Raw genomic sequence first — 13,731 nt, forward strand, 5'->3', positions numbered from 1 at the left:
GTGCTATATCTATAACGCAACACAGTTCAACGACACCACAGCCTCCAACATGACCATAATGTTGAATTAACAAGTCTCTTACACATACTTTTTAACCTATATGATGGTAGGATGTATTTAGACTGCATTAGTTTGAGCAAGATGTAACAGTTAACTTTAAACTGGCAACTGGGTGATTAAAGTTGTATCAGTAATATAGTTTTAATGTGTTAATTTGATCAGGTTTCTTCTTAAGATGGACAGAAAGACTAAAGTGTTAACATCCTGGAGGTGGGACATAAAGGATCCTTGATTTGACATGGAGAATTTTTTATTTTGGATGTTATATATCCCAAATAAAAACTTTACAAGCCCATATAACCAATATAATCACCAACTCAGTGTCCAAGAAACCAACACCAAAAATCTCAGTCAGTGTCACTCAATAATTCAGAATGGATTTTTTTGATTAGACAAAAAGGTGATGTGACCCTCAGGTCAGAGGGATAATTGTTCTTACATTTAATTGAGATTACACAAACTCTAGTCTCGCTTTGCCAGACCCTCCTCCAAAGCGCGCTGAAGGAGGGTCTGGCTGCTCCACACAGCATTTGGGGATGGGAGGAAAACGTGCTGTGGTTTATTGGCATTTGTTTAAACCAATCAGAATCGTCATGGGCGGTGCTAAACTCCGTACAGAGCCGCTGCAAAATAGTTGTGCGAGAGAAAACTCAGATTTGACAGATAGTCTAGCTAGCTGTGTCAATTTACCCTGCAGAGATCTGAGGAGCAGTTAACCATAGTCCTCATAACTCCACCGAATTTAAAATTCCAAACACAAAGAAAGCGGAAGTAAACGGAAAATACATGCATCCGGCAGAATTTCCTGCAGCACAGGAGCAATCCCGGATGTGGAACGTCAAGGATAAAGACTACACAAACTCGAACCTGACCATAAATATTGTCACCACTTTCGGGGTCCTCGCTGTCATCATTCTCCATGATCATCATCAGCATCTTCCTCAGCATCTAATATCCATCACCAAACCCCAACCCACCATGAGGACATCAAAAAGTAACAAAAAAAGTAAACCGGTAACAAACCATTTGACAGACTGGAGACACAATTAACTCGTTAACATTTATTTATTTATATATATATATATATATATATATATATATATATATATATATATATATATATATATATATATATATATATATATATATAAATATAATTATTATTTTTTCAATAGTTTCATTACATAGCCTACTCATGATGACTCATTTATTTTACAGTAGAAAAATAATGTTTTGATTTCAGGAGTACTACAATTATATTCACTTCAAGTGGAGGCATTCAAAATCATCACTGTAAAATAAAATAAAATAAGTCAGGGTACATGGGCCAAGTCTGTCGTAATAAGTCAAGAAAACATTCTTATAACACCAGTTTTCATTTTCATAATTTCCCTCAACAGAACACAAAAATGAATATGATACATACACCAAATTAATACAACCAAGGTACATTTTATACACATCACTGAAGTGAGGAAGATTAAATGTGAAGACGAAGAAGTAGAAGTAGAAGAATACAAAAAAATGCACATGATAATATACAACAGCAGAGGTAACAATAGGATGAGGAAACCACATCTGTGTTTGTAACAGCTGTGGATTTTTAAAAGGTTACTAAAGTACCATGAAAGCGCGTTGATGTTTGGAATACAGAAGCCGATTGAGCCAAGTACAACTGAAGCAAAACAGTGTCTCTGGTTAAGCAGCTCTTTGGGTTTGTGCATTTTACTGATATAAGTGGCTAAACATACCTTATGCACCTCTGTGAATTGTATAAGCCGTATACCATGCAGTGGGGACAACAGAGCGTTTTGCCAAAAGCAGTGCACATTCATTGTACTGACGAAGGGCGATACACAAGCAGTATCTCTACAACGGTGCTTGGGGGTGACACGGCAAGCGTTGATGGACTGTATGTGGATAACTCCAACTGGAATGTGGGCAGTCAGACACCCAGCTGCTTGTTCAGCCGGCTGAGGGCATCACCGACGATGTCAAGCTCGTGTCGAAGTTCCTCCACCACGCTGTTGATGCTGGGAGTGTCTTTTAGCACATCCACACTCTGGGTGTAAGGGTTGTATCGGACTGTGAAGGGACGCTTGATGGTCTTGGCAAACTCCCTGAAATGAAAATAATATCATCATTGAATTGATGTATTAGATATTTAATTATATGTAAAACAACAGTGTATGTTGTAGATAATTCTCATCTATCCATATAAGATCTATCAATATGAATATATCTTATGTTAAATTACTGAGAAACCAAGCTCACCTCATCTTAACTTTGGCCTCCTCAAAGCTGTCTGACACAAAGTAGACATCCTGAAATGTTGTGATGATGCATTCTTGTTTGGATGTAACTTTGGGGTCAAAAGGCATTATCCTTGCATTGCCAGAGAGTGCGTGCTGTAATACAGAAACAAAGAACAGATGTTGAAACCATTTTAAGTAAATATGTATTATATAGCTGTTCAGGCACTTTTTGATGTGTATTCTATGGTGAGGCAATACATGTAATGGTGCGCAGTTGGAAAATATTAGGAGGAAGATTGTGCTAACATGTCCACTGTACAGTCCTATTAAAATGATCTTACCTTAAGCTCACTGATAGATGACAGCAGTCCTGCTCCATATGCTCGCAGCTGTCCTTCTTGTTTGCATAGGCCAAACTCCACCGTAAAGAAATAGCACTGTAACATAAGAGTCAATGAAACAGAAACAATAATGACAATTAGTTTAGATTTTAAATTTGAGAATAGGAAATTGAATTTGATTTGATCAGTCTCACTCACTGTGGCCAGTTTCTGAACTGAGTCATCTGAGGCCCCGAGTGAAGCAAGACCAATCTCCTGAGAGAACTGGGCAAAGCTTGGCTCTGCTAGCAGCGGGACGTGACCTAGCAGCTCATGGCATGTGTCCCTTGATAATAAAAAATAACAGGATATTAGGACCCAGAGATGTATATGAACACTTTCCCTTTTTCTAAATATAGTACTGTATATTACTCACGGCTCTGGGGTGTATAAAGGGTCGGAGCTGTGTCGCACATACTGGGTACAGTGGAAAACCCGGAAGGCCAAACCAGCGAGGAAGTCACGTGGGGACAGATAACCAGCCACAGGCCTGATGGTGAATCCACTGCGTTCTGAGACGATAAGACGTTTGAATCACAGATGAGTGAGGGACTACATTAACAAAGCTGAAAATACTTAAAAATTACATTTCCAATTTTATATTTGAAGTAAAAGTTAAAAACCTACCCCTGAGGAAACGTGACACATCTTCCAGCTGAGGGATGTTGTCCTCCCGAAATTCACAGTATTTTGACAGCAGTGGCAGGTTCTTCAAGTATTCCCGGCAGGCATGGGTGGGGTACAACTTGTTGAGCTCCCTGTACACAACTCCCCAAGTCTTCACTTCCTCCTCTGTGAACTCAACACGAGGAATGGGATCCCCACTGCAACAAGAGAGAATAATTCTATGAATATCAAGTAAAAACAGCACATATTTCCAAAATAACAATTAAAATATATATATAAGAAATGCTCACTGTCTGTATGCCATGGCGAGATCAGCAAAGTACTTTCGCCTTTTCCTGTAGACATTGTCCTTGAAACCCTAATGGAGAGGAAGATAGATGGATATGAGAATGCTTCAAAATTAAGGAGTTTCCTTTTTTTAAGTCAACCAGTTGTCTGATTTGTGCCTACAGTACATACCGGATGATCCGCATCCAACTCAGAGCCATACATCAGGACACGGTTAGCACACTTGTCCAAGTCTGAAATCTTCTTTGGGAACCAAGGTACATTAGACATATCTGAGTAGAGAGAAGAAAAAAAATTGTTGTTTGCTGATAATACGGTCTAATATAATATATTTGTAATACAGTGTCTTCAGGATTTCATTTACCTTCCTCATTGAGACAGGAGTTATCTGGAGGATCCATATCTACCACGCTCACATGCTTTCTAAGCAGCTGGATTATTTCATTCAGTTGTTCGTGGTTGCTGTCGCAGTCCACAAAAATTTCAAACTCAGAGTTGCGTCTTTTGGATTTTCTGGACTCTATGTGTACAAGGTTGACATGGTTTTCCTGCAAGAAACATGGATATTCATTTTTAAGTTAGCTACATTAGCCTTATCATCAGTATGATAAATGAATAAGTTGCTGGTAGATATATATATATATATATATATATATATATATATATATATATATATATATATATATATATATATATATATATATATATATATATGACATTTATATGGTATGAAAATGTTATTCTATAATGGAGAGACTCTATCCAGGTAAATACATTAATATGAACAGGAACCATGACTATAATAACTTTGTCCATACCTGGAAGAGTTTGAGCGCCTTTACTAGTCCTCCTACTTCATTCTTGAGGGAAAATATTATTGTTGCTCTCCCTTTCTCTGATGTATTGTTTTTTTCAGTGTTTTCCTCAATTTTTGTGAAGGTTGATTTGTTTATCTGAAAACAGTAATGAAAGAAATAAACTCTTTTTAAAATTGTGGCATCAACATTATTGTGAAAAGAGCACTTTACTACCATGTTCTGTGCTGCATAGTTTCTCAATGTTACACAATGCATTTCCCCCCCGACTGAACCACCACCAGTATCTAAATATTTCTGACACCCTGGAAAAACAACATGGGTTGTTTCTTTACATCCATACTTATGAAACAGGTAATACAAATACATTAGATACATAGAGAGACAGGGCTGATATTAGTGACCACAGGAGGTGAACCAACCCCTCTTGTGTATTTCAGCACCTTGGACAGCGCTGTCACGTTTACATGGCTGTGCACGCGCTGCACAGGCGGAAAATTAATCCTGCATCAGATTTTAGAAGCAGGACTGTAATATGCCAACAGCACAGAAAACTAATCTGTTTTGATTGGCTGCAATGTATTCTCGTTTACTTTATTCGTAGCATAACGTCTGATTCAGACACCGTATGTTATTCCTGTCATGTTTAACTACATTAGACTTTCGAAATATCACACAATCTAATAGATAAAACTGATTTGTGGAAAAGGGGTACATTTGTTAAATGCATTTAGTTGCTGCCTACCATATTCCACCCTTCGAGCATTGTGTAGACAGCGCGGCAGACCATTTTTCGGTGGACCCTTGTCGGTAGTATCCCTGAAAGCATTATGGAGACTGGATCAGGACGCTCCCCGGCGTCAGCTCTTTGCGTGTCGGTTTAACGAAGATGAACTTGTCTCTGTCTCAAAGCATCGCCTTACTGCAATCTCATTTAGACAGCGGGAAAGCCTATTATCAGCTCCCTAGGTTTAATCACTGCAACACGCCGCAGGTTTTATGCTGCAAAGTGCGATGATTTTACGCACACATGTTCTTTATCAAATGCTTATTTTTTTACCTTTCTTGATGTCAGCTGTATTAATGCAACGTTTACACAGCTTTAAATTTATTTTCAATATGCACATTAAAAGTCCATGTGATTATTACAAATTTTAATCTACAGTTAAGTCCAATTACAGCTGCTTAATTTAACCCATTTTTCTTTTATCCTCATTGTAAGAGAGACAAGATTGTTGTTTCACATTTATTCCCTTTTAGATATAATTTAATGTGCAGCATTAGGCCACTGTTTGTCAGAAAAGGCCTACAATTAATAAAGACTCTGTGTTGAACATGTACAAAGTTTGCAGGTGAAGGTCACACACACAATCGGATTGCCTGCTGAAGCTAGACTAAGTCACAGTTTAGAGAACAATTTGTCTTCCACTTGTTCAATAACATGATTATTTGGTGTATTCTTGGTATTTTTAATGAGCATTTTTGCAACCTTGAAATAGAAAAGGCACCCACCTGACGAAGATTGCAAAATAATAGGTAGAATCTGAATTTTAGCTATTTCTACGATTTATTTAGATTGCATTCAACATCGCTTTAGAAAATGTCTCCCGTCAGTATCCCTTTTCGTGTGCGCAATGGAAACATCCCTGCAAGTTGATCGGTTTATCTTTTATCTTTTTTTGTCTTTTACTTTGAAATCCGTGAATGCTGAACAGATTGAGCAATAATGAATCTTTTATGACATTAAATTTGGAGGTATCCCACTTTAACCCTCTTAACCCTTTGACGCAAATTACACTAGCTATAACAAAACGGCTTAAATTAATCTGCGCTGACGAGAAAGTGAAGGCTTATTTAATAAGACCATCTCTGCACCGCTGTCAAAAAAGTAGTCGTGCAAGGAAACCTCTTCACCTTCTTGGTAATAGTCTCACCAAACAGGACAAAACCACCGTGCTGCGGACAGATGTCTGTTTCAAAGGATTAAACACTAGGCTTTTCTTCTTACCTCATTGTTCAGAAGTTTTTCTTCCAAGCCGATGTTCATGGAGTCAAAAGATCTTCCTCTACGCGGTCCTTCGTTTTTGTTTGAGTACATATTAAAGTGCTGCTGGGTTATCTACCTCTTTATGTAGTTCTTACAGGTGGATTATCTTAATAACCTCCGCTATGTAAAGTGGGCTGTCTACCACGAGAAGCAGTGCGCTTTGCTATTTAACCACGGAGAGAAAGAGGAGGGGGCAATAAGCTCACTCTCAGCAGCAAATGGAAAAAGAGCGCCACGGCTCACGTCATTAGGGGAGAAGGGTATCTTTTATTTCACCTAAAGGCCTGAAACAGCTTCAATGAGATCAATCACAAATTCAGATTTTACTGAGAGAGAGAGAGAGAGAGAGAGAGAGAGAGAGAGAGAGCAGTTTTTATTAGATATTTTTAAAAAGTGCACCAGTTGTCATAAAAATACCTAAAGCAGGATGTATTTTTATATTTTGTTATGTCTAACAATTAAAACCAAATATGGAAAATGTTTCATCACATAGAGACTGATCGCATTTAGTTTGAATGCAGACCTAATCATTCACTGTGGACTCTTCATGTTGATACAAGCAGTTAATTCTCCTTGTTTGTTGACACCTTGAGACTAAGAAGGGGTCAAGGTTTAAGAGGATTCAAGCGTAGCCCCCCTGCCTTCATTGTATTGTGATCCAAACATGCCCCCCCCCCCCCCCCCTTTAAAAACCCTCTGCACTGTAAGCACTTCTGGGTTCTCGTGCACATGACATAAATACGCTGCACGTTTTCCCGTCTTTAACACCATGACCCTTTTAATAAGATCAAAGCAATCAGTGGAAAAAGCTTTGGGGGCCTCCGCAAGCAGAATCAAGATGAGGGAGAACTGAACTTAAAGAGGCCTCATTACTTTAAACAGATAACACAAATGTTCTCTGTAAGCTTCAGTCACCTCGCAAGTAGGAAACTTGAAATGTCTGTCAGCCAACCGGTACCTCGCAGCTCTAATGCAGTGATACATGTGGCTGATGCACATGCTGTTTGGCTCAGGTGGTCCTGTCCTGTGTCACTCGTGACATGGGCAGATGCTTTACACAACAAAGGAGCCAGTGAAGGGAACTTCCTCTTCTCAGGAACTGAATCCAGATCTGCTCTCAGATGTTGTGTTAAGACATAGCAAGGTCAAGCTTTCATTATGCAGCCGTGTTACTGTGGTATCTTTAGTGACGATGCTGTGAAGCACTGTAAACGTATTATGTGGGCATCCAGTCTGTTCTGGTGGTCATTAAAACACATCTGGCACCATTCATATATTAAAGCAGGAACCAGTCTTCTTACAAAGAGCCTCACCATCATTAACTACATGTACCAGTATGCATTGCTCATAAAGCTAAGCATTACCAAAGTATGAGTGAACATGTTTACCTGACTGTTGGTTTAAGCTCTTTATCACCTCCACCAACAGAAGGCAAACATTTCTGCTTCAATGTGCAAACACAATATACCTGAGCTACAAATGAACAATGAATATTTTGTTCAGTTGAAAGGTCAGCTGAAACATTTTATGTCTCCATTTTAGAGTTAGCAGCATTAGTCACATTAAGCAATAATAACTACAGCAAACAAATTATATATTATCAGATAGCAATCTTATAAATTCACAGACTGGTTTACAGAAACACTCGGCAGTCAGAAACTCTCTGGTTTCTGTTGGCATCAAAGTAATTATTAGTGCTGAAACAATTAGTTGATTAATTGATTAGTCGATAGAAATCAAATAAATTGGCAACTGTTTTGATTGTCAATTAATCGTTTAAACTCAAGTCAAAACTCCAAACATTCTCTGGTTCTGAAATGTGAGGACTTTCCAATTTTCTATTAGCTTTATTATCGCAAAACTGAATATCAGTAGATTTTTGGATTGTTGATCAGAAAAATCAAGCAGTTTGAAGATGTCCCCACTCTGGGGTATTGCCATGTTATAATAACAGAGCAGAAACTGAAAAGACCCAAGAACAAAATAATAGTATGATTAGAAATACTGTATATTATTAAAAAGAAACTGAAATGGTACAAACCAGTAGCTGTATTTACTATTAAGGTCATAACAAGCATTTTAATAAGTAAAGATTTGAATAAGGGTACTGAGCTGACAAATCTAAAGAGAACTGCTCTCTCTGTAGAAGCATTGGTATTATGTTTTTTGTTGTTGTCCCAGCTATATAGTGGTGCCACCTCCTAGCTTGACAGCATCAGTTATTGCTTAAACCTCTGATTGTCTTTGTTGCGTTTGCTCTGTGGTGGATAAAACAAATGTGCTTTGATTCTGACAATGTGATAAAATTAAAGTAGCTAATCCATACAGTCATCCTCCTGTATAGAGTAAACGTGCACATCTAAAATGCAGGATGATAAATGAGACTTCTTTCAGACAAACTCTCTTTGTAGTTCTGACGCATTGTGGACCTTATACACATGTTAACCCTGTGACTAATATATGGAAAAAGGTTGAAATGTTTTTCCTAGAATGGGTATTGTTGCTTGCTAATTTACCAAGAGGAGAGAAAAGGTAGAGGGAAGGACAAAGCCTACTGAATTGTATGGCCATGGTATTGTTCATGATTCAGTAATGAACGGTTCCTTTCATGGAGCTTCTACACAGCAGCATCAAGCTAGTCCAAATCTACTTATAAATACATTTTCACAAACAGCACTTTTATGCTGCACATGCTCTGGCCATGTCTTTGATCTCCTCATGTCTTGACAGCTCCTGGATCAGATCTCCTTTATTTAATGTCAGAGTCAGACCTGGCAACAGGTTTACAATTCATGCAGCACACTAACTCTAATATTATCATTTTATCATCCTTTATCGATAATGTGATGTGGCTCGTGTGTCTGCTCTGCTGTTCAGAGGGTAATTAGCACAGGTGCTTTGAGATATTTTAAGCCATCGAGTACCTTGACAGGGGTGCAACATGAATTGTGGTTCGCTCTCCTGGTGACCCACTGACCTTATGTGGATAGTGGTCAATAGATAATTAGCTTCAAGGATGAGATAATATGACTGAACTCAGCCATTCTAGTATTCTATTATTACCACCCATATTCCATCTCAACTAGCAGAACTATTCTTTCACATTATATTCTATAAATTGTGCAAACCATACTTTGAAAAAACAAAAACAAAATTTTAAATATGTGAATGTACTGTAAACCTTTCCTTAGTTATAGCTGAACTCAGTTACACTCAGTAATGATTTCTTGTACCTCCTGATAAGGCACTTCATGCTCTATTGCAGTCAGACAATGAGAGTACTCAATACATTCACACATCTCATTACTGAAACATAATCTGCTTATGAGGAAAAAAGCCATGGAATGGCTGTTGAAGGGCTGCCAGGCTAACCAGGCAACCAAACTATTTTGAATGCTCACATGAATAAATAACTGTTATTAATGTAAAGCATTTTTTATTTGAAAAAAAAAAAAACATTGCTCAAGCTCTTATTTCTAATAACTTTCTGTAGGTTTTTGTAGATGCTGTATGTCAGACATGTCTGAGAGCGTTAGGGCTTCGCTGTGTCTGCCAGTCTGTCCCAGTTCTGTTCACTTTAATCAGAGGGATTTACTCACAGTGCCAAGCTGCAAGAGATCTCTCTGGCTAATCTTACCCCTTGTACTAAGACACTGCCCAACATGAGCATTAGAATGTAGTAAAACTGCACTACATCTCGCTGGGCATTTGGAAGATAAATATTACTAAAATACTACAATAATACTTGTGTTGTCTGTTTGAAGTCACGCCACCATTAGTTTAGAAATCCATGGCTAAAGTAATAAATGACATACACTTTTATTTTACTAAGGTAACAGTTACACAACCAAAATTAAGTGTTACACCAGCAAAGGAAACACACCAAAGAGGTTTGGTATAATACATATTAAAAACAGAAAAAAAGAAATTGATTTGATTTTAATTTTTTATATATGGATGATGCACAATGACTGAGTTGGCTATTCATGTGCAGAACACTGAAATTGGCCAAAACCAAATGAATATAACATGAAACTATAGATATGCAAACATTAAAGTATATTACTTTAATACATTCTAATCTCATCTAGTTAAAAATCTAATTTTTTCAGCAAACATTTCATAATATACTGTAACATTAATGCACAAAATAATACAGGAATGTTATTTAGACACCATCTGTCTGTAAAACTAATAAAAGAAGCATCAGTATAGTGGGATCTACTTTTGATTCAGTTTTTTAACACATTTTATTTCTACTTAAGAGAAGGTCTCAGTGGTTTTACTTGAGTGGGATGTTCAGTCTGCCTTTCCACTCCACACTGGTGTTATTTGAATTTCCAGAGAATTCAAGGTCTTCTAATAGCACCTCATCAATAGAGTTAACAGTCTTTCACCTGATCCTGAGCCTTGTTTGAACAACTATCTAATCAGAGCAGTGAATGGTCTGCTTACGTACACTTCCTGTGGCAGCACTACATCTCTTTAATTAGCTCCAATTCTTTCATTGCAGAACAAACAAGAGCATATGCCACTTGGTGACAGGCGTCAGCGGTACACAAGGACGGGACAGGACAGAGCTGCGCCCATAAACACCTGCCACATTCAAAATAGAAACGGGATATGTAATGCAAAAAAAATATAGAGATTAAAAAAGGGTCACTGAAAGTCTTGTGCATTTATTCTGGAAAGCTTTTTGAATGTGTTTTGATTATAAATTAGGTTAGGTGATCATTTATTTATTCATAATGTCTCCAATACAAGCAATTCAAAACACATTTAAAAAAAAAAAATAAAGGCAGTTTTACACAGCAGTTCTTTTTAGAAAACAAATACATGTAATAATTTATACAGTAGTTGTTTTATAAAAAAAATATACTTACTTACAATTTCTTACTATGGGAAGCAATTCAATGCCGTCATGTAAACGATATCAATCTTGTAGATTGATCTTCAATTATGTCTTCACACTGTTTAGACAAAAAATGTTCTTTTTATTATTTGTGTATAGACAAAACTGAAAGTGGAGTATTCCAGTTTTTAAACATTTTTTATTGATTTTAGGATCACTCTGCCTAATATGCCCCATAGAAGATTATATTTGGCGATATATAACTTTTCCAACTCTGCATAACTGATGTTTTGTTGGTGACAATGCGAGAAAAATGTTGCACTGCCATTGACAAAGATTGTACACTGTATAACATCCTTGCTTTCTAGTTTATCAGTACAACCTCCTAACAGTTAGGTGGTTGAAGAAGCAGAACAGGAAGTTAAGGCAAATGCAAACACCCAACGTCACCGCATCACTTCTTTGCGAGCAGGAAACGTCAGTGTCTTTGATATTCAGGGTTCAGGAAGGGGAAAGTTTCATTGTGATTCTGTTGACAAGAGATAGAAAGCCAGGGGAACTCAGGAAATGAGCTGAAGGGGGCTTTAATTGCACCCAATAGCATGTGTCTTTATTAACATGCCTTGACCAGGTGGTTGTGAATAGGCCAGGCCTTGGAATCAAAGGAGAGGGGACGTGATGCTGCACACGCATTCTTAATCCCTCCATTATCCCTCCTGCTCACCCAGCAACACGTACTACCCCGGTGTCAGGGACATTTCATACACTCAGGAGGGCTTAACTTAGATGATCCAGCCTTGACTAAATCATACACACATTTATTGTTATGATCCTGGAAAGGTCAGTCCACATCTCAGAGCATAACTCAAGAATAATTATTAGCAAAACATTCTGCTTATGTTGAATGACAGACCGTCTTCCATCATGAGAGGGCAGTTCAGTCCCTTTCACTGCCTTTTGATCCCACTTGATAACAGGTTTTTTTTTTTTTTTTTTTTTTACTGGAGTTGTATATTACCTCCAAATCCCTTGACGAACCTTAGTAAAATGTTCAAAATCAAAATATTTATCAACTTCTTAGTGTTATATTCTTTCCAGGTTACATAGGTACTTGTACCAGCTGTACATTTTCACACAAATGTGAGACAAAAATAGAACGCATTTCACTGTAAGGCAAAATGTCCGGTCATTTAACAGAACAGCGAGTTGTGTGGGCAGAGGTAATCAGAAAAAGAAGTTAACTGACATCCAGCATCAGCATCAGACAGGCCTGACATGCCTCAGCGCCAATGATGTGTATAAAGCCCCAGCCACACGAGGAACGGCCTGCTGTGTTGTGTGCATGGAGTCGGATCATATCAAGCTGCTGCAAAGACTGGCAGACTGAAAATGAAGAGTGGCAGGACAGCAGGAAACATCTGGGCTTCACCCTGATCTCTGTGACATGACAGGCCTGGGAGCGAGGCCTGAAGACCCAGCAAAGTACAAGTCACTGGCCACAAGCAATCTTGAAAGGCCAAACATGATTGCATCTGCATCATTCCAGCCATTTACAGCACAAAGGACATGACTCGCAGATCAAGGCACCTGTGCATCACAAGTCTAGTCAAGGTTCAGATCGTGTGCAGAGATAGCAGGGGTTTTTTTTCCCATAGGGTGATGTCTGTCTCTCATACGCTCTGACCATCTTGGGATTTCCATTAGAAAGAGTGTTCTACATATCAATCCAAGCTTTAATTAAAAAGCTGCTATATTCACAGAGCCTTCGTAAGCTTGCTGGAAATGCGCAGGTCGTCATGCTCTTCTCCATGAGTAGGCGAAATGGTGCATTTGGAAACCAAATGAGATCATTGTTGCCAGGCTTGAGCCTTTCATCTAATTTTATTGTCGTTACCGAGTGACTGTCACCCTCTGGTAAACACTTGATGTTGTCATCAGCATTAGTACCATTACTCATATGCTTGAAGAGGTGACTCAATACACAGTCAATGTAGTTTCATCTCATATATAAATGTATATTTTCATAGTATAAAAAAACAAGAACAAATAATATATATTGTGATGGATGCATTCAATGCTTAAAGCGTTAACATGCAAACAGCTTTGCTAATTTTTGGCTAAAAATGGCTTATATTCCTAGCTGCAGTAAAGACTGATATGGTGTATGTGTGACGGAGACACATGCCTATATGTGGCAAATTGATGAGGACAGAAATACAGTACAGCCAAAACAATGTTATTATCAAAAAGATTATAATTACATAGTACATATTTACAATTGTAAAATGTACAATGATGGTTAGTGTCTTTTAGTGACGTAAATGATCTTTGGATGCCAACTTGTGGCCTTAAACATAAATTTTATTTTCCTGAAATTATATAAAAGGTTTATAGCTCCTTTGTACTT

General features: G+C 37.9%; 1 protein-coding gene across 3 annotated transcripts; it reads right to left on the reverse strand.

Annotated features, from left to right (window-relative positions):
- Positions 1-1,701: 1,701 nt before the first annotated feature.
- On the reverse strand, positions 1,702-6,656 carry tph1a (tryptophan hydroxylase 1 (tryptophan 5-monooxygenase) a). Of its 3 annotated transcripts, none has more exons than XM_031282998.2 (11): positions 6,434-6,656; positions 4,429-4,563; positions 3,975-4,158; positions 3,782-3,882; positions 3,613-3,680; positions 3,323-3,519; positions 3,072-3,207; positions 2,855-2,981; positions 2,657-2,752; positions 2,335-2,468; positions 1,702-2,180 (listed from the first exon to the last, which is right to left on the reverse strand). In XM_031282998.2, exons 1-11 carry the CDS (start codon positions 6,521-6,523, stop codon positions 2,006-2,008), a joined length of 1,443 nt encoding a protein of 480 aa, XP_031138858.1. In that variant the 5' UTR covers positions 6,524-6,656; the 3' UTR covers positions 1,702-2,005. The 3 variants fall into 3 exon arrangements, with proteins under 3 accessions (XP_031138858.1, XP_031138857.1, XP_031138859.1); XM_031282997.2 differs by having other exon boundaries at positions 3,323-3,522; XM_031282999.2 differs by lacking the exon at positions 6,434-6,656 and adding an exon at positions 5,171-5,343 and having other exon boundaries at positions 3,323-3,522.
- Between the last annotated feature and the right edge of the window lie 7,075 nt (positions 6,657-13,731).

The sequence above is a fragment of the Sander lucioperca genome, chromosome 7 (assembly GCF_008315115.2).
Source record: "Sander lucioperca isolate FBNREF2018 chromosome 7, SLUC_FBN_1.2, whole genome shotgun sequence".
NCBI classification, from domain to species: Eukaryota; Metazoa; Chordata; class Actinopteri; order Perciformes; family Percidae; genus Sander; species Sander lucioperca.